Source organism: Phaethon aethereus (assembly GCF_964289735.1).
Source record: "Phaethon aethereus genome assembly, chromosome: 13".
NCBI classification, from domain to species: domain Eukaryota; kingdom Metazoa; phylum Chordata; class Aves; order Phaethontiformes; family Phaethontidae; genus Phaethon; species Phaethon aethereus.
In genome coordinates this window covers 16,117,597-16,145,317 of record NC_138589.1, presented here as the reverse complement: position 1 = coordinate 16,145,317, position 27,721 = coordinate 16,117,597, and the positions used below count along the sequence as shown (strand labels likewise).

Genomic DNA, 27,721 nt, shown 5'->3' with positions numbered 1-27,721 from the left:
TGTCAGAAGCAGAGTTTGTGAGTGTCCACCTCTCCTCCTGGTTCAGAGAGACAAGGTGCTTCCCTACAACTAGCCATGTTTCCTACCATGAACTGGGAAGATCGTATGACGCCCTGCCCACTCAGTGGGTGGCAAGGAGGGTACTCATTTGGTATGTGGAACAGGATTCAAGTCTCTGTAACAGACACAGGTACATGAGTCTTTTTTCAAGGTAAATTATCTTGGTACATTTCCTTTTTTTTCTTTACATCATCTTCTGATGTCCCCTGAAACTTCTGGAAATAAGTAAACTGACTTATCTAAAGTATCCTGTCAGACATTAAGGGATGCTGTCACATACTAATTATATGCCAGGCATAGATTGGAAGAAATTGCTATAGTTACCTCACTACCAAAAATAGGGCCACATAAATAAACTGAGGCAAAACATAAGTAAAGGTCCTAGAGAATTTTCCCAGACTCAATTTATTGAAAAAGCTGCAGGATCCTCCTAAAGCAGACTGGGGAGCCAGAACAAAGAAGCTCACAAACAGTTTTGAAGCAACAAGTTCTTTTTCATAAACTGCCTGAGGCAGCTAAAATAATGATCTTGCATAATGAGAAAGGAACAATTACAAACTTCTAGTCCCACAGGGAGCCTATTGTCTCATTCAAGCATTCTGGAATTTCTATGACATTTAGAAACAAATTGGACAGGTTTCCTACTTGCTGAAAGTGGGAATAGGCCTTCTATCTATTAAAGCAACAGCACAAAAAAATACCTCTTCCCATAGTGATTTCAGTGCCAGTTTTCTGGTTTATTAACTAAGAACTTTGTGAAAGTGATTTGTTTGATTGAGGCTGTTAAACTCTTCCAAGTATTAATAGTCAGATTATTAGAGCGGTTTAAAGAGCAACACAGACCCCTCTGAAATCATTATGTCTCGTTAACAGAAAGGAAAAAATTCCACGCGTCTGCAGAATGATATTTCACCTGTATGACGCATCAAGCGATGGGAGAAGTCTTTCCTTTCCAATTCTAGCTAGACGTGCCCTTCCCTTACAAGGAACAGCAGGCTGCATGAGACTTTCTCCCCGGTGACACAGTGATCAGCATCCTGCCTTGTAGGCCCACCAGCCCCTTTCTCCCTCTTAGGCACAGTCCCCCCTGGATCATACACAGACCTATGTCAGTTTTTGGCCAACTTGGCTCTTCTTCCTGCATTTCTAGTCTTTCCTTTGGAAACTGTTTTATTTAACTACTTAGCATGTGATGGATCTGGTTCCTCCTTGCTCTCCCGGCAGTCAGCAAGGACCCATCCTTCCTTTAGCTTCTCTCAGAGGTCCACAAGCAGTCATGGCAGAGGACCAGGCAAAAGCTGCTCATTGAGCATCTGTGATGAGAGAGGAAGCCAGCAGCTCCTTACAGAGCAGCCCAGCACAGAGGTTGGATGCTACTGAACACAACTACGTGGAGGTTGGTAGAGCATTAACAGTGCTCCAGGAAGAGAAGGAAGAAATAACCGAGGCAAGTCAGGTGAGAAAAAGGAAGAGAAATAAAGAAATTTAGCAAGGATGCTTTATCTTAATAAGGAGGAGTTCATTTTCTCATACATGCATATGCGCAGGGACTGCTTTTGGGTGTTTTGCTAATTCTGTATGCTCAGCCTCCGTCTGTATAATGTCAGCTGGGCAAATGGCCTTACAGCTAAAGTTGAGCCTTCGATTCCTGTAGAATATACATTCCCCCTGAACATGTGGCCTCACATTGCTTTAACAGGCCTAAATTCCACATGAAAAGATTTAATATTAAAGAACAATAAAGTCAGCCATAACGCTCTAGGTTGTACTGTGCCGAAGCATAATAAGATTATAAATTCCATTCATTTCCAGAAGTATTCCAAGAGGACCATTTACTGCAAGTAGGATTATCGTTAGTTAAAAATACTTTGTACAGGGAACTCATGAATTTATTCCTTTGATTACAGCTCGCTTTTGTATAAGACCCTGAAAGAAGGTCTAAGGGCATAGAATTAGGGATAAGGTGTTTGAGGCTGGCCACCAGACCTCAGTAGACAACAGAATATTAATTTAGCATAAATAAGGTATAACACAAAAACAGAAGCGGTACCCCAATTTGAAAGGCTGAGATCTGTTAATGTTCTCAGGTCATAAAAAAATCTGTCTTATGGAAAAGGACTGCATAATTTCAAATGTGAACAAACTCTCTTGTCAGTATCTTAACATTTTGCACAAGCTTAAATATTTTCCAAAGGAGAGAGATTTTCCGAAAAGATAGTTCAAAGAACTGGTAACACAATATGCTGACGTTTTATTTCATTGTGTGGCCTGCTATTTCACTGAATTCATCCTACTGTTGCTTTGCTTATGCAATGCAATGCCTCCTTACTAATGATCCAAACCATGACATGCTTGCAGCCACCACTGACTCAAGTTCAGCATTTGTATATTTTCCTCAGGGTTGGCATGATAATGCTTTCAATATCTCTATAACAAAGGAAAAAAAAAAAAGTCTTTCACAGAGAAAGCATGACACACACTCACACACAGTATTTGCAGGAATATTCCAAGAGGGCCATTTACTGCAAGGAGGATTATGGTTACCTACGAACATCTTGCGCAGGGAGTTGATTTATTTATTCCTTTCATTAAAGCCTTCTTTTACACAGAAGTACAAGGTGCATAGGCTCAAGAATGCAATGTTTGGGACAACACTTGCTCCATGATCTCTGACAACTGATTAGAGGATTTTGGAGGGGTCTTTGGGTAGAGTTTATTGTCAGAACATTTTTATTTCACCAGAAGCTCCTGCCAACTGTTCACATCAGCATTTTGATGGGAAAACAGACGCAGTTCCTCCCACCACAATGCCTCACATAGGCAAGTCCAATACCAAATCAAACTGCGGAGTCTGGCTCATTTCAGAACTCAAGATCCATCAGAGTGCTTCAGTTACTTGGTGACAGCAAAGTAAGAGAAGTTCCAACTTACCACCCCACCTCCTGCCGAGTGAACCAGCACAGACATGCCTTCTCTTAGGTTAGCAACTTCAAAGAGCATCATGTAGGCAGTTACAAAGTTCATGGGAAACGCAGCAGCTTCAGAAAAACTCATGTCATCTGGGATCTTGTAGACAAATTCTACTGGGGTACATACTACTTCAGCCCATGCATTGTAGTTTACAAAAGCCATGACTCTGTCTCCAATCTACAAACAAGGAAGAAAACAACGTTAGCGGTATGGCTGCAATTGAGACTGTAGAAAGCAAATTGTAAGACCTGCAACTCTGCTGTTCAAGCTGTGGGTCACTGACGGATGGTGAAGATAATGGTGCTCCACATGTTTGGCAAAATAGCAGTTAAGCTGCTCAGCTTTGGGCTTTTACCATTTTTCAATTGTATTTATTTAAAAAGCTGAATTTCACAAAAATATCCAAACAAAGTTAAAGCCACCTTTTTTGCTACATTGCTTCTCTGATGGAGCAGTATTCCATCATCACTAATACAGATCGTATTTTGCTAGCAGAGCTCCTAAATAACAAATGAGGCTGTAAAGCAATAAAACCAGCATTCTTACTAATAACCAGGAAATTTTCTTACAGGAAAAAAAAAAGGAAGAAAGGAAAAAATATTATATTGAGATACATGGCATAAACAAAATTACACCTAAGATAATTTGCACTTTGCTTTCTCAGTCTTCATGCTAACATAGAGCTACTTTTCCTCTCTGTGGATTGAGAAGGGGAGGCCTTGTACTCTGGTAGATAGAACACATGAAAGGACTTGGAAACCACTCATTTAGAAGATCATACCATCTGTATCCACTCTGTATTTTTATTATCTTAATAACTGATTCTACCAATACATTTCCACGACTGTCATTTCTACAGCCACACATCAGAGCGGAATTTGATCCTGCAACTTCAAACAAGCCACCTCAAAAATATGCCTCTGGATTCTGAGGCACTACCAAACCTACAAAGTGAATTTGACAGGATTTAAAGGAGCAATGAAATATTCCCTTTGAATGCAACATTTCTCTACTCAATTTTTTGGGAAAACGTATAGTAGTGAAAGGCTGTTTCACTATGGAGAAATAAAGATTTAATGTTAATATTAGATACAGTTGGTTGCTCCTAGGAACTTTCCAGGGGTCCAGGCACATCAAATTCATACGTTTGTATAATGGCCTTCATTGCAGTTTCAGGTTTTTAAAATGGAGATAGTGACTCCCCACAGATGGACAAGAATAATACCAAGGTAACTGGAGCTCTGAGGCTCCTGCAGGGGTACAGTCATACTTGGAAAGCAACACCAGCATAGAAGTAGAAATTGGTCTGCTGGGGCTACTAGGGAGAGTCACCATGAGCAAATGTTTGGCCAATATATATTAAAGCCTTCACAGGCACGACTCTTACAAACTCTCAATAATGGCTTGTCAACAGCAGCCCCTATGTATCTTTTACCTTGTCTTAGACCTCTTTGCCATTCTATAATACACCAACAAAAATAGCATCCTTAACCATGAAAGACACTCTTCAATGGAGCCACAGTATAAGTAATAAGACAGGAACAGCATCAAACTTTAGGACTTCATGTTTTAATCAAAACTAACAGCAGCTGTCCCTCTAAAATTCCTTTGCTTATCTGCCTGATATTCTCTAGCTTACATTCTACTGATATCCACTAATGCTTTAGAAATATTACAGGTTGTTCTCAGAATATTTCAACTATATTCCACAGCAATGGACTAAAGAACAACACTGTTACCTTCAGGCAAACGTTTATACCACAAGCACATTTTGGTCTCCCAAGTACTTGTCATCACTTTGGCTTTGGGATGTTGTGGGTTTGCTAAAAGCTGAAGTGCTGCTGACAGTTCCGAAGGGTTTGTCCCTTAGAATGAGGATGCTGAAACAGAACTGTCATTCCGATTTCACTGAAATGACGCCTCCTTTTGAAAAACACATTCAAATTAACAATGCCTCACTGGTAACCACTCTGTGGTTCCCTTTTGCTGTTAGAGAAGGGTCTAAAATCTGAAGTCTGCTAGGATTAATTAGTGAAGATGTTAGTATGTCCTATATCCTTTCAAGCAAACATAAATGATTACCAAACAGAATGCAGAGAAGTCTCTCTTGGCAATTCCCAAGGGATTTCTTAGTAATAATAAATACCATATTTTAAGTCAAACACTATACAGAGCCTAGTCATCATGCCAGATTAGGCCTTAGCTTCCAAGAATCATCCCCACAATTAGAGAGAGCAGGCCTGATACATTTGAGCTCAGCAGAAAATAGCTTTTTCTTTTAATGGGAGCAGGAATAGGCATTATTCCTTAAAATTATTCTTCCGTTATTATTCCACAAAAAAGACTTTCTTTCAATGTAAAATGTGTTCTTACACATTGCTGTCAAAATGGACTGCCATTCAAGGCTGTCATCTGTCATACAATAACACCATCACAGCAAATGAAGACAATAAATGGCTGGCAATCTCTCAGGTGTAGTATCTCAGGTAGTACAGACTAAAGGCCAATAAGACACATTTTTGCAGAGCATGAAATGCCCACGACGTTAACTGGAAGAGATCTATAAAGGGAAAGAAGGTCAGAAGATGTAGGGTGCAATCTTTGCCACTCCTGCCACTGTCATGGACAGCGGTAACAGCATGTCAAGGAGACAACAAGCATCTGGTGTGCTCCTGTTCTGTGCAAGAAATCCATAAATAAACTGACAGTGTTCATGCATTTTCCTCATGGTATGTTCTCCTGTTGATGGGTTCATACCTGTGCACAGCAGTTATTCTGAGTGTTGACCCTTCTTCTAGATCACTCAAACACTACCATGGCTGTTCAGATTGTATGCAAAAAATAAAACACCACAAGCCTCTCTCAATTTCAGGGAGTACAGCAGAGCACAAACATGTTCTATAGTCAGAACAAAGATATAACGTTAAAAGAGACCCAGTATATTCAGTCAGGTGCAATATTAGTCAAACAAGCACCATACGCTGTAGCCTCATGATGCCCTTTAGAACAGCAAGAACTTTTGAACTGAGAATGCTGATCTAGAGCACAGACTTTCTACAGTCCTTTCATAGAATATTCTTTGATATGGAGCGTAGCTATAAACCACATACTAGAGCCGAACAACCAAAGTAGTAGAGTTTTTCAAACAGTGAAGTTATTGTTCATCACAAAAAACACTGGAAGATTATGACTTGTTTCAAGGCAGAGATGGGACAGGAAGGGGAAGGCAGAGAAATGTCCTAAGAAGAACTAATCACTGAGACCCCACTAGAAACTAAATTGGCCATTATCTTGACTCAGCTGAGAAATTTTACACCTTTTCTAGAAGAACAAAAATGTTACCTTTAAACAAAAGTATTTTAGGTAATTGCCTTCTTAAGATCAAGATACAATAAGAATTCAGAAAATGCAATTACTTGATGACACGACTGATTCAGCAAATAGCTAAGATAGGATTGATGTGCATTAACTCAGTTTTTATTTCAAAATTTTTCTATCTACTTAGGAAATAAAGTGCAAGATTCGAGGGAATATAGATGTTTCCATCAATAATGGAATAGCAGGTAGGACAGAATGCTGTTTATATGTAATAAGAGATACCGAAGACTACATAATGCCAACCAGTTATGAAAGCTTTATTATATACATTAACTATTTGTCATTTATCACTGTTCCATTAGGTGAAATAGATCCTTTTCCCAAGTGATCAGGTTAAGTCAAATACCCACAATCAGAGTCCCAGTTTTATCTGTGTCTCATGAATGCACATGGTTGTAAGAAGCAATGCTTATTGTAGATGGGTGTCTTGTTATTCAAGGTCAAAAGTTGGAACTAAAATCAGCAGCGCATGGGTTTTCAGGAACAGAGCAACGATGACAGCAAACATGGCCAAGAAGACACTTCACAAGTCAACCCAATTTCTTTTACTTTCTTAACGCACATCAGTCATGCTTTCCAGTTCCTGTTTAGCCATCACGATATGCACATGGCACAAGTGACTTTTCAGGCAGGATTTAAAGGAGATGACAGTGGTGGCTTTAGAAACTAATTCAAGAGGTCATTCTCATGCTTGGGAAGCAACAAGGAAAAATTACCCTTTCAAATCTCAACGCGGTGGTGAAGGCTGCTGTCACTGGCAGACCAGAAGGGATTAGGGACAACATGCTCAGTGAACTGGTGATTATTTAGTCTTGCTCTGAAAATAAAGAAAATATTACCTCAAATCCTTTCACGCTATCTCCAAGAGCTTCTACAATTCCAGAACATTCAAACCCAGGAACAAGTGGTGTCTTAGGAGGGTTGTCGATATTCCCCTGTCGCACCATCAAATCAATGAAGTTCAAACCACTGTAAAACACAGGGGGAAAAAAAAAAAAAAAATCAAGGCTATTACCAAAGATCAGAGAAAGAAAACTTGACCTGAGTGATGGGAAAGTCAGAGAACTTCAGGGCAGCATTAAAAAGCTGCGCTCCACAGCATAAGAGGGACCCAGTAGACATTCACATTCTTCACGCATGGAACAGACCGACTACACTGTTCTGTACGAGCCTCGGGCAGAAGAACACACATGCAAGGCAGCCACATCTGTCATTAGCTCCAAAGCTTACAAGACTGTTTAGGAGTCACACACAGCAATTCACAAAGGGCATTTAAAAATTCAGTACAGGGAAACATCACAATTTCCATGAATGCATTACTAGTTGGCAAGTAAACCCAGTTCAATTTAAGAAGAAAACCCCAAACCTCACACACTATATAGATGTTTTGGGCCAGGAGCAACCTGATGTTACAGTCCTAACCTCTGATGTAACTACAGGAATGAATCTTGTGTTCATCCCAGGCAGGAGTCCAAACTTTGACATGAACTTATTAAGCAGCAGATAGGCTGTTCTTTTTGAAAATGTTCCTCCTGGATCACTTTTGTTCAGTTTTGCAAAGGTGATTTAGGTCTTTGGAGCCCTCAAGGTTGCTGCTCAGAAAAAACAGAGGTCTTCCCCTGTAGCCTCAATTTTGCAAAAATCTTGAAGCATCTTTGCTTTGTCTTTTATATACTATCCAATCTTATTAAGTAAAATTTTGTGGTTTGCTAGGCAGCCACAAAAAAACCCCCACAACTAAAAAAGGTACTGTTTATCTACTATGTATATATACTGATTACTGGCACAAATGCCATACATAGTTAAAACTTCTAAAACTCCTAACTAGCCAAAATACGCTTCAGCCTTAATCCATTGTTCCAAAACACAGCCCTGTATTTATTGTTAGCTGAAAGTGCTGCATACTAACCCTCCCAACTCTGTGAAGCTATGCACACAGCCAGACGTACTCACACATATGATACCAGCAGCTGCTTAGATACATAAAATTAGTGATGTGCACAAGTATTTATAAGATGGAGCTTTAGTCAGATACTAATCAAGACACAAACAGATTGAACAGACCCAACAAACAAAAAGACAGAGTAGGCACACAGCGTAAGCACAACGACAAGACAGCGTTTAGGAGATGTAGGTCACTGGGGGGAACAAAAAAGGAAATTCCACCAACTGTAAATATTTGTAATTGTGGTGGAGGGTTTACCAGCAACCTGAATCCACAACTTGTAGCTCTGTAAAAGCAAGATGATACATTATTTTTGAAAAATCTGACTTTGACAATCTAGCTTGACAAACTCAGGAGAAAAATAAAATAAAAAAACCCAAAACACCACCAAAGAAAACCCTCAACATGCTCATACACAAAGCTCATAACATCAACCACAGGGAAGGTTAGGAGGAGTATGGCAGAATTAAGTTGGAAGCTTTGAAATTATTTTAGAAAGGCCATTTATCCAGTAGCTAAGACCACCTCCTACATCACCACTGTAATGTTGATAATGAAAGAGAAATTCCGAAGAACAAAATGCCTGCAAGGCATCATTGGGGAGGAACCAACAAAAAACCCACACCACAAAACCAGACACCCACAACATACACGGTGGCAACAATTGTCTGTTTACATGAACTTCAGTGATGATCTTTTGAATGCATCTTTCCATACTATGAGCATTTTACAAAAAGTTAATTTTTTCTACATTCCTGCAAGAAAGGGCAGCTGGAAGCAGAACTGTGATGCAGAAATCTGTGCAGGAACATGCACCATGATGTCATAACAAGTCAGCAACAAGCAGACAGGTGGATATGGCAAAAACCATAGCTATTTGATCACAGAATCACAGAATCACTGAATCACTAAGGTTGGAAAGGACCTTCAAGATCATCAAGTCCAACCATTAATCCAGCGCCACCATGTCCCCTAAACCATGTCCTGAAGTGCCACATCCACATGTTTTTTGAACACTTCCAGAGATGGTGACTCCACCACCTCCCTGGGCAGCCTGTTCCAATGCTTGACCACCCTCTGAGTGAAGAAATTTTTCCTAATATCCAATCTAAACCTCCCCTGGCGCAATTTGAGGCCATTTCCTCTCGTCCTATCACTAGTTACTTGGGAGAAGAGACCAACACCCGCGTCGCCACAACCCCCTTTCAGGTAGTTGTAGAGAGCAATAAGGTCTCCTCTCAGCCTCCTCTTCTTCAGACTGAACAACCCCAGTTCCCTCAGCCGCTCCTCATAAGACTTGTGCTCCAGACCCCTCACCAGCAAATGAATTTTACAAATTACAAATACATTATTGCGGCTCTTTCTAGAAACATTCATTCCTATGAAATAACTTGTCAGACAATTTTTGAAAGGGCATATACTCAGTTTTGCATCTAACGACATAATACTAGCAATTCGGTTCTGTTCTGGTTCCATTTCTCTTTCGTCTGCCTTTATCCTCAATAAAAGGCAGCAATATTAAATAAAATAGAGTTCATCTCTATTACAATGAACTTAGAAGACTTGATACTTGAACAGGTGTGATAAGGAAAGCAAAAAACCCACAACATAAGGTATGTAATACCTAAGTCATATATTTTTATCATTTTTAATGACTAGCTGGAACAGAGTGTTGATTAGCATTTCTAATAATTTCTAGTCACTTTACAGAGTTTCTTCTTCATTCACTTCACCTTTAATCTCCTGCATGTCCACGTGTTGTCATATTCTGTCACTCTTATACATGCATTTGTTTCCATTCTTTCCACTTTCAAATAAGGACAGAAATAAGTTGTTTTATTCTACCTGCCAAATTCGAACAAGACTTATCAACACCAATAGACCTGAAAGCACAATTACGTTGTATGGTAAAACGAGCAACATTTTTTTTTTCCTTTGGATAACCTGGAGGGCCCAAAGATGAACGGCTAGTTTAGTAACTACCTCCAAGACACCCAAACTTATCAAGACCTTCATTGAGATTCAACCTATAGCAGACACAGGAAAAGGGAAGTTTGGTTGCCCAGAACATCACAAGAAAACAGGTCTCATGAAGAGTGATGGTTTTAGAGAATAAGCACAATTTATTTCTTGTATCAGTACAAACCAGCATAACTTGATCTGGTGTGTAGCCAGAGAAAGTGACCCCTGAACTTCAAGTAAAGGCATATGTAGAGGGAGAAGTGTAAGTGCAAAGTAATTCAGTGACAAAAATTGCACAACTTTTTGCAGTCGTGTGTTTTTAATCCTAAATCAAGAGCTGGATGCAAATGAAGATAGGGAAGGATATAAATTACCAAGATCAATACATTGACATCAGGGTTCTGCAAGAACCTTTCTGTGAAAGAACAGGGATATTGGTGTGAGCTGCATAGACTGAACTACCTGTGCATCTCTGGAGGCAGAGTTTATCAAACATGGAAGCATCTTTGAATTTGACTTTCTAAGTCTGCAATGCTCTGCCTTAACACCAATTTTGAGGATCGTGAGTATTATTTTCTATACTTGTGGTTTAGTTTTGCTGCTTTTTTTTTTTTTTTTTAAAGTGTGAAAAGTCCTGTGGCTAGAAAGCTGTATTCTGGACTTCTTTCACCATCAGACCAGCAATGGCCAACTTGGTACTCTTTGCTCTGTCCCGTGCCCTCAAGGACGTCCAATACATTCCACTGCAAAATACCAAATCATGCAGACCATCCTTCACACTTTGGTTAGGAGAGGTGCTGCTTTTGATCTGTCTTTCTTATTTCACTGTAAGTCTCCACTGAAATTAATTACTGAAGTTAATCAAAGACAACAGAGCAAATAAGAGGACCACAGAGTTTTACATTCGTAAAAATCCTTCCTCTTACCCCTAGCCAGCAAATTGCCTGACAATCTTAAAAAAAAAAAAAAGGTTTAAAATGATCAGTTCTCATGCTTTTTATCCATAAACACTCACAGTATATGAACAAGACTGCCTTTAAGAACAAAATTGATACACTGTCTGCTACTCTGCTATACTCAGGATTTTTTTTATCTGATACCAGTTTTTTTAAATTGCTGTTATCTCACAGTCAGAAAGGTCATTTCTGCTTCATTCCTCATGATGCACATGTATAGTGGCACGCGGAAGAAATAAGTATAACAGAAAATAAAAATAAAGGGAGATAATTACAGGACGCCATTCCTATTCACACACCCCATTTGAAATACTGCTTCAGTTTGTTCTAGCTACTTGGCTAATCTTTCAAACAAGATGTATACTAGTGTTCTGCAGACTGCAAATTACAATACAAACAAATATAGCAATTTCAAGTGTTCTGTCATTATCAATCAAAAATTATTTCATGAAATATGCAGAAGCTGTGACTCAGCTTGGACATCGATGGCTGTTCCACTTCTTAGTCACTGAATGAGGCTAACACATGACTCAGCTGACACATTCTCAATTGGATCATTGATATTCCAGACCTTCAAAAGAATTATTCATCTGGCTTAGTGCTAATAGCAACATATCCTCCATTTATAGTACCATACTACAAAATGTATACAGATTATTTAATTGGTGTACATATATGATTCAACTGGTTTCATCTTCCGGTGAATGCAGAGACCACTTAGAACTTGCACTTTTTAACCAACATACACTATTTATCATGTATGCACACATTCTTCATAAAGACTGTTTTTCTCCACAAGTTGATGGAGAAAAAAAAAAATCATCATCTATAATGACGGTCAACTGCAAAACCAAATCAACTAAACCCATGATTTGCCATCAATACATCTTGCTAGAGCAGCTCATTTTTGGTGCGTTCGGCACTGCATTAACATGGGGACACTACACTGGGCAAAGCCAATAAACGTTTTCCTCGCTCAACCTCCCAGACTAGACCACAAGTCCATCATCATCCTGATTAATCTCCTGTGTTTACGACTCAGGTCAAGATGATCGGCAAATTGATTTTGCCTTGTTTGGAAGCACACTTTGGTGACCTGATCACGTTTCAGCCCTACGGCCATTTCCAGCCAGGAATGACAAGCAGACGCTATACAGCCTACAGGCTCCTCTGGCACGAAGGGAAGCTTCCAAAACGCACAGGGTATTGCACAACCCGGCAGGAACTATGAAGCAGTTGAGCGGGTCTGCTGATGTCAAACGGCAAGCGTGCCACTCACACAGCTCACTAGTGATAATGCGACACTGGAAAACAACTGTAGTTGTAGCAGAGATGAATGTTACTATTTTACAGCCAAGTGTTGTTTTGCAGGTAATTTGTTATTTGTGATATACACCTATCTACTGCTTTGATGAAAGCGGAATTCATACAGGTACTGGAGAGTGCTGTAAACCCCTCAGGCATTTAAAGGAATAAGTCCACATGCTCAGAACACTGTAAGTTTTGCATGTTAACTTTTTTTAACTAAACGGCTGGGAAAAAACAACATTACTCAGAAAAAACCACAGCCTATTCTCAAATGGAATTACAGCCCTGCTTCATAGCAAGATGAGCTACCCAGCAACTATTATGCTACCGTTATTTCTTATATTCATCTAGCATGGAATTTCTTGTGTTTCCCATTGTGACTAACAGAAAAAATAAAAACCAAATAAGAACACAAAAAATCTCAACCCTTAATTCATTAGTCTTCATTCAGACTGATGGATATCACCTTTTTTCATGGGCAACACCTTGCGGTGGGGTGGACTCCCATAGGTCACAAACCTTATGATCCCCATTAAGTACAGGATGAAAAGCCCAGTATCTCAACAGGCCAAGACATTCAGCTGCGTTAAGCCACCAGGATGTTCCAAGATCTGAGGCACATCTGCTGGACACATAGTTCAAAACAAGCTTGCTGCCCCATTATCAGCATCATTTTAAATGGAAGTTACTTCTAAAATAAACAAGTTGGCCTTCACCTTGGAATTTATCTTTTGGAAGCACCATGTTTCTACATAGCAGAAAAAGACAACAAAAGATAAATCCCTGCCTAGGCAAAATTAAATTGGTCTTTGGAACACATCAAGCTGTGTAATAAGAGCCTACTGTTGCTTCTGTCACTTAAAAAAAAAAATCCTATTTTCATGAAGGAACATGTGCACTGAGAACCAGCTATCTAGGAAGAACAGTCTGCTCCAATTGTCTAGGGGGGAAAAAAAAAAAAAATATTAGCCTTCTAGGAAAGCTCGTTTCAGGATGCTACCAGATTGCTAGCCACTTGTCAACTGGGCACAGGAATTAGTCGCTGGTAAGTTAGCTTTACCAGCTAACTTCAGCTCCAGCCATGCTGTCACAGAGGCTCCGAAGAAAAATTATGACTGAAGTGATTCCCAGGAGAAGAGTAACAGCTAGTACCAGAAGGGAAAGGGGCAGGTGCTGAGCAACACGCACAGGCTGGCACCCGCATTTCTCAGAAAGATAACAACAAAACCCTGAACACAGCCAGGTTTTCTTCCCCCATTTCTCCCCGCTGGTGCCGTGAAAAATCGATGACAATTCCCCCCCCCTCCCCCGGCTGCTTGCTGACAGCGCGCAGCCCCCGGCCGCTCCATGCCCGCCTGCTACCAAGCGACCCGGGGCTCAGCCCCGGCCCCGGTGGGCTCCCCGGGCGAGCGGGGCGGAGAGCGGCGGGGGCTCCCAGCCAGGGGAAGCCACGCGTGAGGGAAGTTCAGCGCGACAGCCGCCCGCCCGGGCCGCGGGAGCGGAGGCCAAGGGCCCACGCCCGACCCCGGCCCCCTCCGCCGCCAGGCCAGCCCCGCCGCGGGGCAACGCCGGCAGCGCGGGGACAGGCGGGTGGCGCGACGCGGGTGGGCGTGGGGGAGCCCCCCCCGGCTCCCGCCCGCCCGAAGGGGCCAGCACCCCGCCCGGCCCCCGCCCCAGAGCGAAGGAGAGGGCAAGAGGCGATACTGGACCAGGCTTTGACGCGGATCTTCAGCTCCCCCTCCTGCGGCTCCGGCATGGCTTTCTTGGAGACGCGGAGCTTGTTGAGCCCCCCGAAGGCGGACAGCACCACGGCTCTCATCTCCTTCGTGTCCCCGGCCCGCAGGCTGCCGACGGCGCTGCCCTCGGCGGCTTCCTTGCCGCCCTCCTTCTCGATCATCTGCTCCGTCTCCTCCGCTCGCTGCGCTCCCTCCTTGGCCATGGCGGGGCTGCGGCAGCGCGGCTCCCGCCGGCTACTCCTGTGCGAGGCGCGCTGCCGCCGTGTGGAATGGCCGGGGGCGCGGCGCGGCACGGTACCGCACGGTACGGCACGGCGGTCCGCCCGCGCGCCGCAATGCACCGACTAGCTGCGCAGCGCCATCCGCCGCTCCGGCGCGGCGGGAAGCGCCCCCCGCGGGTGCCCTGTCCTCGCCCGGCCGCCGGCGCGGGAGAGGGCCGCCGCCGCCGCCGCCGCCGTGAGGGGGGCGCGCGGGGCCGCCGCCGTGCCGAAAGGCGCACCTGGGCGGGCCTTCCCCTGAGGCGGCCCGCGCTCGCGCCCGTGTGAGGGACCGGCGGCCTGGAGCGCGGCGCCTGCCGCCGCAGGTAAGAGCCTGCCGCCGCGGGCCCAGGGGCCCGGTGCTGGAGGTGCTCCCACGCCCCTACGAGGAAAAGCTGAAAAATCCCTCCCGGCACTTTAATCACAGGCCCGAAGCCCCAGAGGAGCTTGGTGCGCGAGCTGGGACCCGTGAAGGGCTGTCTAATCGGACTGGCCTGCCCTAACACCTGCACCCACCCCCTTGCCCCACACCTCCTGGCATCATGGCTTAAGTCCCCACTTAAGGTGCCCAGGCCTTGATCAGCGCTGGGGAACCGGGTGTGCAAAGCTGCTCCTTACCCACTGCTTGGCCTGAAGCTGTTCCCGGGGCCAGCTAAGCATCTACTCTCAGCACCAGGAAAATCATACAGGCAGGCAGTCACCCTGCGACTGACACACACACGTGCAAGCAAGAGCCCCAAGCTTGCGACTCTGCTATAATGAGCATTGAAGCCTTTAAGCAAGAGGTCTCTTCCCAGTGATCGATGCTGGTGTTTGATGGTTTCTGCAGGGAGCTTGATCCTCTAACACGAGCACAGGGTGTGCTGTAAGGCATCCGCCAGCTGGAGCTTCCTGGGGCTGGCCTGGTTTGGGGGCCCTAACGAGGCTCAGGCATCAGCCTCTGAGCTCCCTGTTAACAAGGGTAGGTGCCTGCAGCTTTACCTATGGCAGCTGAATGTAGATTTTGGGGGATCACTAGTTGTGGTTCTATGGGTGTCTAAATTTTGTCTCTTGACTTCAGTGTTAGATGCCTGCATCAGTTTGTTGATGGCTCCTGGGTCTGAATAAATCCACTTCTTAGGCGCATGTATTTATGGAGTTTCAAAATTCATTGCAGTGTGCTGTGTGTATAGCGAGCGTTCCTGCAGACCGCTTTGTGGACACAGTTCTTCCATCAACCCCCCTTCAGCAACCAAGTTCTTCTTAAGTTTCAGGATGTTTCTGACTCATGGTAGGGATTATCACCACCACCTCTTTGGGCTGTGGATTTGTTGCTAAGTTCATCAATATTCCTTAATTTCACAGTATCCATTGATTTCATCATGGGTTTTTTATTCAGTGTATTGTATTTAGAGGGAGGAAAAAAACTTGGAAATGTCTTAGAGTAATGGGATAAAACATTTTCATTCACATTAACAAACAAAGTAAGATAGTGGAGGAATGGATAAAGTTTTCCTATTTCTTTGTACTTGGTATGTAACATGTTTGGGTTTTTTTGGTCTGTCTGTAAAAAGTTTGCAGACAAAGTATTTTTTAAAGCCTGTCTCTAAGAATTTGTCATGTAAGCCTGTCATAAATGAAAAGCAGTAAACAAACGCATGTTAGGAGCAAAGGAGAAAGAGTATTAGCCACAGGGATGCTTCACTAGCTTCATTATCTCAAGAAGTTCAAACAGATTTTATCAAAATTGAAGTCTGATGCCTCAAACACCTCTTACATTGTCCTTAAGATATGTTTTGGACAAAGATTCAAAACCAGCTCATTAACACCATTGAGAATTTTCCATGTGACCTATTAAAGTGGTGCCACCCGCTTCATTCTAAATAACAGCTTCTGGAGGGATCTAACTATTTTAAAGGTCAGGAAGCTTTTTTCCTCCCTTGCTCCCCTGGTAATACCGTGAATATTGCCTTTCCTGTTCCCTGTACTTAGCTAATTCAGTGCTGTAATAGGGAATACAAAGTTCTGTCACTTTAGATCTGGCCATTTGAATGCATGACCAGGCAGGCAGCAGCTGAATAAAGAATAACATGCATTTGACTCCAGATGATTCACTCAGCTGGCATCTTATTACTTTACTCGAATGGTAAAGTGCAGAATGACTGGGGAAAGTGAAGCAGATAGCATACATCAAGTAAGTGACATCCAGAATAGTGAAGAGGCCATGGCACAGCTCCCTCGCATCACTCCAGCGGTCTGAAACATCCAGAGAAGTGAATCGGGACCTTTAGACTGCATTTGGTTTGCCTTGGTTTGTCTGCTGCTGTAGTCCTGCTTTATGCTGATTGACCCTACCCGTACTGATTTAAAGCTATTTCAAGCTATTCCTCCTTGATCCTGAACCAGAAGTAATTTCTCCTAAGTGATTTAACCATGTGCTGTTTGCAAGTCAAAATGATTGAAGGATAGCCATTTTGTAGAAACATAATGTCTTGCTTATGGTAGAACCAGTACTTGCACACATGAGTTGTGGCAACTGTGGTAACATGTGGCAGATATTTTTGCATAATCCTGATTCCATTATTTTGATTTAATTCCTAACCACTTCTTTAAGAATATTAGGTGATGTGGTACAGAAGGTCACACTAAGATGTAAAAGCAGGATTTATTCTGACAGTTGACTATAAATTTAACCGCTCTAGAAATAGGCTGTGGGATGGCCATTCATATCACTTAAGACTTCAATAAAAACATTCTAATGGTGGCTTTCCATTGACTTCAGTGGCCAGTGGATTAGACCTGTAAAAGTGAAAACATAGGACTTGAATTGATGGATGTAGTCAAGTAGTGACAATATTAATGAACCTGAACAAAAGGGAATTAAGAGTTCTTTGATCACCATCTTTCTCTGCTGGTCAAGTTGGTGCCATCTATTCTTTGCAATAGTGATTTTTAAAAATGCTATCTAGAAAATAAAGGTAATGGAACAGTGTATGTGTGGATAAATGCTGGCAGTTACAGTCAACACCTCTTCCCGATTCAGATCCTTTATTTTCAGAACATAATCATTTATCCAGGAAAAGAACCTATGCCAGGGGCAAAACAGTCATCTTCACAGATACTGCTCTGAGAGTTCATGCCTGAATTTCATGGAGGGGAGCAGCCATTCAGGATAAATCTAATTGTAGTATTAACATACTTCGGGAGTAGTATAGCTGAAGAAATAGAAGTTGTAACTGGAAACACAGACCACATGGAATGTCAATCAAAAACTAAAGTAGGTGAGTTAAGTGCAAGGTTTGATTCTGTGTGGAGATGGAAAAAACAAATCAAACCAAACAGCCCTTGGACCTTTGTGCAATAGAACTACCCTGTATTAGATACTTAATAGGTACTTTGTGTCAGGGGTTTTTTTGGAAGAAAAACAACAAGGTTTGTGTTCAAGAAGGACTTGGTGTCATTGTATCAGTTTCCCTTCTTAGCAGGAACAACATTTAAGACCCTGAATAATGGCTAACCACTTTGCTTAAAGGAAGTAACACACAGAGGGCAAAACCAGGCTCAGTTAGAATGGGCAATATTGCATTCTTTGTCTCAGGAGTTTTCTCTGGGGCATAAGTCGTATTTTGTCTTAACAAGTAAAGTATTTAAAATATTTTTAAGCTAAATGATGCATTTTTCTAATAGTTATAAATAACATTAGTAAAATCACATTGATATATGTTCTGGCTGCTTTAATGCATGAACAGGGCAGCTCTTAATATGTTGTGTCCCAAAACATTGTTTTCTTTACAGTCTACTGTTATAAAATTCTGCTTAGTGCAGGGACAGACAGCAAATCCTCCGGACATCTTAACTTTTCAGTCTTATTCAACATCTCCCTACAGCTCTGTGTGCTATAAAACATCCATATTGCTTGAATGAAGATGCATCTTATGTATTATGTTTCGAGAGCATGTTCAGAATAGCTATTTCAGCTGTTGCTATAACATATAATTCACAACATCTCTTATCAATAAGAAAATGGTTTTAGTGACTTTTTCCCCCTGTATCCGTGTGTAGAATGTATTAACAGAGAAAGAAATTTCCAAAGGAATCTCTAAGAGTATAGGATGATAGATTTATTTGTTTGGTTTTTTTAAAAACAAAGGAGACCTCTATTTCCTAAGGTTAATTCACACTGAGATAATTGTTTTATTTTATTTTATCGTAGCCAGGGGCTTTCTTTTACTGGTGGAGCTACGTAAGCAATAGAAGCATAGAAGCAATGAAGCAATTTTCTGTTTACAGTCACCAAAAAGAACTATACGTTTCCCTACGTATAGTAGAGAGAAGCAGTTTAAAGCTCCTCAGAATCCTCTGGAGTAATGAAAATGTGTTGCATTTTAAATTAAAGAGGAAAAGAAATCAAAGCATTCACACAAGATTTGGCAAGGCCAATGTATGCCAATATCCTGTTGACTGCTCAGTTATTGTATTCCTTCATTATTTTACCGTTTGTCTTGTATGGAAATGGTGCTCAGATAATTCAGTGGTGGGCACAATACAAATTAAATAAAGGGATGACATCATTGTTATTAAGAAACAAGACAATTTAAGAAAAATTAAATCGATTGTGAAATCTTTACATCATGGTGATGATAGCTGTCAATAAATACAGACAGACCAAAGTAACCCTTTTTAACAAAGCTTTATTTATATATCTATTTTTAGACCCAGGCTAACTGAATACATGGTATAATGAAAAAAATACTGTTCAGTATCTTCACCTACTGTCTGTACAGTCTAACACTTCTGTTGTGTTTTCCAAATGCTCTGAGTATTTTTTACACTGGAAAAAATACTATTATTTTTTTTTTTATAGTAAAATTGAAGCTGTATGTTTCCTTTTTGGACTCGACTCTGAGAAATGAAGAAACAAAAAAGGGCAGGAAACAGTTACAGAGATGGCTAGTAAATTACAATGAGCAAAGTTACAGGAGATGAGTACATTAGCACTGTCTTTTCTTAAAAGCATCTTTCAAGACATAAGCAGACTGGCTATACTGTCCTGACTCCATCATTTCAACTCTTTATGGCTTGTTTCCCTCTTTGTAAAGCAGAGGTCAATCATGTTCACCCCATATGAATAATGACTAGTAATACACACTTACAGTTCACTTGTGGTACTGTGCAAGCACTAAGCACCCTTAGACTTTTTTAGGATATTACAACGCCATCCCTGAATTTCAGCAGGTTCGGGACCTTATTCATACCTTGTTCTTTAAGGTAATTCATAGCAGAAGTAAAAAATATTGCACGTTAAACCTCCTATTGAAAGTACTGTGGCCAGTAACTGGACTGTTATATATCTGGGGATGCACAGGCTTTATGCACTTACTCGTTCTGTGTGACTCCAAGCGTTGAAAGAGAGTAATCCCGCTTGGCATTTTGGTCTCAGTAATTATGGATCCAGAGTAACTTGCTAGAAGCTTGTGAAAAAATGTCTCTGAACTTTATAGCAGAGCTGAAGTGTACAGAAGAATGAGAATTCAATGAATACTGAGAATAAGTTTGAAAAGCATATCCAGTTGTTAGACTGGATATATCCAGTTATTATACTGGTTATATCCAGTTATTATCCACTGTTACGACACAGTGCACAGTATCATCAGGAACATCTGTCTGTGAATGTTATCTTCCAGAATGATTACATCTAATAATGCATTGTATTTTTGATTAAAATTACCTTATACAAATTACCAAGCTGTTTTACCATTTTGTAGCTCTTGTTTTTTTCCTGTTAAGTATTTGTACATATGATACAGTTAGCTCCTGAATCTGCTCAAGGAAGTGAAAAGGAGCTTTTAGGTTTACTAAGCTGAGCTCTGTTCTGTGCATTACTGAAGTTGCAGTCCAAGAGCGACATAAAGGCTGCTGCTCTGGAAGCAGTGATGCTTCTAGTCTGAATTTAAACTTGAAGGCCTTATACTAATCTACAGCTCTTGTGAGAGCCCTGTCACAGCACAGAATTTCCATAGGGTTTACAATACAAAGAAGTCTCCTTTTGCCCGCACAAGCTCTTGATGCAGCTTTCGGTACCACTCTGGTTGTGCACTCTGTGATGGGCTGTTTGAAGACAGGAACAGGACGCTCTTCCGCATAATTGTGTTTTCTGTGGAGTGTTTTATCATGGTCTGTTGCTGGTCTCTTCAGTTCCATAGCTGGTTACTGCTTTCTAACTCACTGATTTTAATAAACCAACTGAGCATGCTGCTGTATTATCTTCTACTCTCCCTCTGGAGATAAAAAAATACCCATAACAAAAACCATAAATACCAACTTACTAGGAGATTGGTTTACTCTGAGCACTCAAGATGCTAATGAAACTGCTCATTACAAAGCTGCTAGGTTAGATCTCACTTGGGCTGGCAGAAGCAGGAATTTTCACTGAATAAGAGCATATGAGTTTGCAGGCAAGGTTTAGAACCTGTATTCCTTTTGGCTGGGATGGAGTTACTTCTCTTCACAGCAGCTCATATGATGCTATGTTTTGGATTGGTGACCACAACAGTGCTGACAACACACCAGTGTTTCAGCTATTGCTGAGCAGTGCTTACACAGCGTCAAGGCCACCTCTATTTCTCACGCTGACCCAGCAGCGAGGAGGCTGGGGGTGCACAAAAAGTTGTGAGGGGACACCGCTGGGACAGCTGACCCCGACTGATGGAAGGGGTATCCTATACAATGTGACATCAGGCTGAGCAATAAAAGCTGGGGGAAAGGAGGAGAGAGGGGGGACATCTGGGGTTACAGCTGAGGCCCTGCTGTCCTGGAAATGGCTAAACATCTGCCTGCCTGGGAAGTAGTGAATAAATTCCTTATTTTGCTTTGCTTGCACACAAAGCTTTGCTTCATATATTAATCTGTCTTTATCTCAACCCACAAGTTTTCTCAGTTTTGCCCTTCTGATCCTCTTCCCCCATCCCACTGCAGGGGAGAGAGCGAGCATCTGTGTAGAGCTTATTTGCCTGTCAGTTAACACACAACACAACCAAAAAGACAGCTGTTGTCTTTTTATAGTAATTTTAACAGGTAAACTGATAAATTAGGAAACAGGCCTGAAAAATCTCAATGCCTTTTCCACCTAAAGAGGTAGTTCCATAGACCACAGTTAAGCATACTAGTGAAATACTTTAGATAAGCTTATATTATTGATAATGGCACTGTACCTAATATTTATAATAGCACTAGAATAAGTGTTCTAGTTTTCTGACTTACTTATTGCATTTGTAGCTGTATTTCACAGTACTGGAAGACAACTGAAATGGGGCCCATTTGCTGACACCAGTGTTACTACAGAAGAGGACTGACTGTGCCATTCTTAGGGGCTTTGAAGAAGTATTGGCTTAATTTCCAAAGTGCTTTTCAATAATAATCAGCTAAATGTTAGATAAAGGTGATTTCTGGAGACAAACTTAATGTAAACCTTGCATAGCAAACCTCCATAGTTGCAGCCAAGACAAACGATTCTTCAGTGCTTCCAGTCTTGAGAAATCAGATCTGGTCCAATAGACTCCATGGTTCCTAAGTGCATTTGGAACTTACGGGGGAAAAAAGTCAGGAGTCGAGAGCCCATACAGCTTTCTCACGCTTCTTTCACTGATAATAAGTCTGTGTGGTAGGAGATGTCTTGGTAGGAGATGTCTTAGTAGGAGGGTAAGGCGTGGGTGTAGGCTCAAGGTAGGCAACATATCTTGTTGCATAAGGGAAGCATTCCTATTTTTCTCTCTCTAGAACTTGTGCAGATGGATTCTCATTTTGGTAACTTGTGAACTATCAGGAATAAGTATTCAGGGAAAGTATTTAAAAATAAATTGTAGAACTTGGCCACAGTGGACATTAGACCTTGAAGTCCCAACTAAGGGGTCAAAGTGGGGACTACTTACTGCTATGCTGTAATCGCATTACATGATTGTGATTGCTGTCCATTTCAAAATTTTCTGTCCTTTTGAGACATTGTTATATGTTAAAGTTAAATGTTTCAAAGTCCTGATGAAATGATCTTTTATGCGGAAGCTTTAGATGGTACCAGCTCTCTCCCTGTATGACCTAACACAATTAGATATCCATGTAAACAATCATTTTCTTGATCTTTTGTCCAGTCTAAGAAAAACTGCAAGAAAATTTGGGCACTCTGTATAAATCTTTTTCTTTTAGGGTAAAAAAACTACTTTCTGAGCATGCAGTTTGATTCCCCTTCACTTTGAGATAATTTTATATCTAAAGTCTAGCCGGTCGATATATGGGATAATTTAAATTAAAATTGGAAACCATTTTAGGCAAGAGTTTGGAATGCAGCTAAGAGTCACTTTGTGAAATCACAGGACAAGATGGGCTACACAAGTGCTGGCATTTGCCATACTCTAAAGAAATAATTCAAAATGCAGTCTACATCTACAGTTAAAAATAGAACTTGGGAAAGGCTGACATGGAGAGTGAAGCCAAGACAAAGGAAATCAAGATTTCTAGATGGGTATTTTGCACTATACAAATAGTAAAGCTCTTCCTTTTTCTTTTTCCTCTGAGAAAAATAAACAGAAACTTTCTGCTTGATATTTTAACCATGAGCTAAGCAATGTCCTTTCATGGTAGGTAACCAGCCAGCTTCTGTCTTTAAGTGTGGAGATGCTGACTAATATCTGGAATCCCAGGTAGAGAAGAAGAGGGATTGTGTTACTGAATCAGATCCAAATAGGATCTTGGTTAAGCTGTGGCATCAGAATTATTTCTGCTGAATGTCACCCAAGTTTCCTCAGAGACCTTGAAATCAGTGGGATGGTCAGGCATGTGTAGTCCCAAAAGATTATGAAAAAATGAGTTTTTCCAGTAAAGAGACCAGACATCTAGTTGCCTTGAAGTCACCTCCTTAGTAGGAAGGTGGAACAGGCTGAAACTACTTTCAATTCTTTAACCAAAGGGCTTAAGTTCTCCAGTTTAGAAAAGATAAAGCTACTGTTGGGTTAATCAAGTTAAAGGAGGAGCAAGAACCTATCCACAATTATTAGCTAGGTTCAGAAAAGATGAACAGTGCTCCAGAAAGTCAACATTGTAGGATTTTTCTGTTATTGCAATAAATTTTAACAAGGTGGTCATGGAGGGAGGGGATGTTGAACTTGCTGAAAGGAACATGAAGGAACGAAGAGAGAAGGCAGTGCCCTACAGACACACCTAAGCAAAAGAATCTGGTATAATTTCATAGGAAGTAAGCACATCAAAAAAGAAATCCACGTGAAACTGTTCAAAAAAGGTTACTTTTGAGAATGCATGCCCTAACCAAATAAAACATTCCTTTAAGAGAGGGAAGAAATCCTTTAAATAGCACGACAAGTGTTCAGTGGTCTGAGGTACTGCGGATGAGGACCATCAGGGACCCAGGACAATACTTCCTTTAGTGATGCTCCAGCTTCAAGGCTACGGAGACTGACCTCTGCAGGAGACTTCCAAAGTTACACAGAAACAACTGAACAGAACAGCTATCAGCAAGCTTTCTGGAGGAGCGGGCAACTGTGAATTTTGTGACCCAAGCCGCCCCCAAATAAAAATACAGAGTCAAGTCTTGTCAACTTTTGGAGGGAACTGCTAAGAATTTTAGCAAAGATTCTGACAGACAGTTATAGTGATCACAGCCCATGCTGCTGCTGAGCAACCTCAGAAATGGAGCAACTGAAGTTGAAGTGAAGGGAAGAGATAATTTTAATCATTAAAATAATAGGAAATTAGGAGGTCTTTAATTGGGAGCCTGTGACAGAGACACGTCAATGTCGAATGCAGTGACAGTACATCATACAGCATTGCTGTGCAAGAGACAGAGTGGCCTCAGAAGGAATGAGTTCCTGCCAGGCTCTGATTTTTCTGCTCGAGCACCTCAGCCAGGAGCTGGGTTTCTTTGCCAGAGTGGAGAACACAAGATTGCTTCATCAGGAAAAAGCCATTCTGAGAGGGTTAGTCCAGCCTAATAGCAGCATAACCTTATCCTGAACATACGTGCTCCTTGACAGAATTACAGAGTACACTTACTGATGGTAACTCCCCTTTATCATTGCTCTCTCCTTTGAATTGTGCCATCTAAGAAGGAAATGCTTGTGCAGTAGATCTTGTAATACACCAACCAGTGTGTTCATGATGCCTGTATCACAACCTACACAACATGCATATGCTGCTAATCAGTGATAGAGCTTAAAACAACCCTTAAGTCACAACTTCCAGTCCTTCTCTTATTGATTTATGCCTGTGATTGATATCATGCCTTGCTGCGTTACTTCCTATCATCTGAGCTGCTGTAGTCGATTTTGCACATGCACAGATCACCCAATCGGTGAGGTAAACCTCTTTCAAACCTCAGTCCAACACATTGTACCTTTCCTACCTTGGGTAGGAAAAGAGCACATTATTAGTCCACAAAGAGTATGGAAGATTAGCTGTCACGAACTAATTAACTAACTAACTATAAATGAAGCTGCAACTCATGACGACAAAGTTTGCAGCAGTTCAGGGTATTCTCACTTACCCCTTGTTCAGCTGCTCATTCCCACAACCTGCCGCAAGGTGTTGCCTCCTCAGCTGGGCTGACCCAGCTGCTTATGTGGCCACACTGTGAGACTCACCAGGGAACTGCTGGGGCTGAAAACGCCCCAGAGTGTCAACTACGGGAAAATAAATGTCCATGCAACAAGAACTTAGAGGAACAGTTTCCATACTTTTTTACTCAATGATCTCTTTCCCAGACCTTTTTATTTCCTATGCAGTACCACAGATCCTCTTCCATAAAATATGTCACCTTATGTGCCAAACTGAGGACAAGCAAATGTATGGGATTCCTGCTGTTAAGTATTTTCCCCCTCTCTGCAGTTACAAAGGTGCCCTTCAGCCAGGACCAGGCCTGGTGCTGCAGCTCTTCCTCTACCTTACAGACACTTTCCCATCAATCAATACTAAGATTTCAAACTCAAGGAGAGGAGCCTCAGTAAGGTGCACTCCCAAAGGCAAGGATTCTCTAAAGTGAAAAACACTGCCATAACTTGTGCCACTTTGCTTCTGAGCTTAACAAGAGGAACATCCCCACAAGCGCCCATTTTTGCCTGCTCTCTAGCTCCGGACTCTTAACTGCAGAAGCGCCAGTTGTGCCAAGGAACGTGGATTTCTAGCTGTGAATGCTTGCCAGGTTGTGAGGACAGGGATATTCCAGTTGGACTTTGTTCAGTCGTAAGCATTATCACAACGAATCGTAGCTCACTGTAAATGAAGCAATACTCACTTGTGAAAAATGGTAGTATTTTATTTCTTGACTCAAATTTAAATTGCTTTATCTTTTCTTCAGGTTACAGGGTATTTAATATTGAGCAGTCAGTCATCTACATTATATACTCAGAGGCTCTCCTGAGCATCACCAGTCTCTTACAATTCTTTATTGGCTTATTTTGTAGGTTCTGAACAACTCTCCATTGTTTCATATTTTGTGGGTTACAAGATGAAATGCCAGCTCTTCTGGATGAGCCAGAAGAGCGCTTCCAGCCTGAAGCTGAACTCACTAAAATCAAGCTGTGGTGTGCTACTATTAACAAGTAAGTAAGGTGGTTTTTTTCTTTTCTCCCATTAAAACTACATTCTTTAACACTAGTTGTAAGCAGACTGAACAGTTTGCCGATTTTGTTGGAAAGTATGATGGTTTGTGTAGAGTCAGCAGGTGCCGATGACAACCTATATACTGGAGCAGTTTAGATGAAGTAGTTGTCATGACAACTCAATTAACTAAATAAACATATCTGAATGCAGCAGGAGCTCATGTCCTCTGCATCATCTTTACCTCAGCACAAAGCATTTTGAGTATATGTGCAAATGAATCCGTCCCCCACCTCTTTGCCTTTCCTCCTCCCGTCCCAACCAGGCAACGATGAAAATGAGGTACCATGCAGTACTGCTCACTTCTCCTGAGCACCTCAACTGAAATCATTACACTAGTATAGCTGCTTCTGACAGTGCAGAAATCCAGGTCAAACCATTGTCACCTTCCTCTTCCTTCCACTCCTCCCCATTCCCCTTGAGGCTGTCTGATTAGGTCATGTTTCCAGAACTGGCTTCTAGTTCTACTATTATTAAAGGAAAAAAGGACATTTGTGGATAAATACACAGTAAACTACATGCTCATCAATAAAATCTGTTTTCACACAAAGAACTAGCACAATCAAATATGAGAGCCAGCCTGAGTTTGTCTTTAAATCAGCAGGGTTTAGTAATGCATGCTCTTTTAGAAATATGAAGCATAGCAACTTATGTTACTGATAGCTCCACACACCAAAGACCTGTGGGCTCTGGAATAATTGACATATCTAAGTGAATGGTCAGGTCACAACTAAGTTTTAATTACCTTCACTACAAAAGGAATGTAATGTTGCTTCATAAAGGAATAACTGTTCCAATACTTCCCTCAAAACACAAAGCACCAAGGAAAAGAATAGATAGAAAAGAAGGGTTCCTTATTAGAACATTGTTGAGGTTACTACAGGTTGAGGCCCTAAATGCAATATAAAGTACAGATAACATCCACCTGCAATCATCTAGCACCAATGGCTTTTTTTTTTTATGTTTGAGAGCATCAATTTTCTTGTTACATCCTTTACCTGCTGTATATTTATCTGTCACAAAATATTGTGAGAGACTTAACAATAGCAATAAATAGCGCCCAGGTAAGTAAGGCATAAACCAGAAGGAACATGGATGAGAAATAACAAAACAAAGCACAAAGGTACATGCCATAGTCTTAACAGAGCACTGATAGACTTTAACTCTTAGCACTATCATCATGTTCATCCCTGTCACATCCTGGTAGTGCCCAGACTGATTTTTCATCCTGAAAGAAGAATCAGATCTATGGCAAAGTCCTATTTAGCCCAGGGAAATGTTCAGCGAAACCACATTTGAATTTTAAGAAGAGACTTAAGTGGCCCTTGTCTGGTTTGCATTATTCTGTGCAGAACAGTTTACACTGGGGTGAATTTTATCCAATATTGCATCTGATATTTTCAAAACAGGATATTTTCAAGAATATAATATAGGATCTCATTCAGGAAAGCATTTAAGCCACTTACTTTTGTCCTTCTTGGCTTTGTTGTTTTTCTAATGGGATACAAA

General features: G+C 41.5%; 1 protein-coding gene across 1 annotated transcript in view; it reads right to left on the bottom strand.

The window, feature by feature from the left end:
• The window catches only part of VAT1L (vesicle amine transport 1 like), a gene marked incomplete at both ends in the record, with an annotated part of 59,409 nt that extends 44,891 nt beyond the window's left edge, over window positions 1–14,518 (bottom strand). The window contains 3 exons of the mRNA XM_082005933.1: window positions 2,992–3,207; window positions 7,248–7,377; window positions 14,289–14,518. Coding sequence (XP_081862059.1) covers window positions 2,992–3,207; window positions 7,248–7,377; window positions 14,289–14,518 — 576 coding nt within the window. The remainder of the gene's footprint in view (window positions 1–2,991; window positions 3,208–7,247; window positions 7,378–14,288) is intronic.
• Between the last annotated feature and the right edge of the window lie 13,203 nt (window positions 14,519–27,721).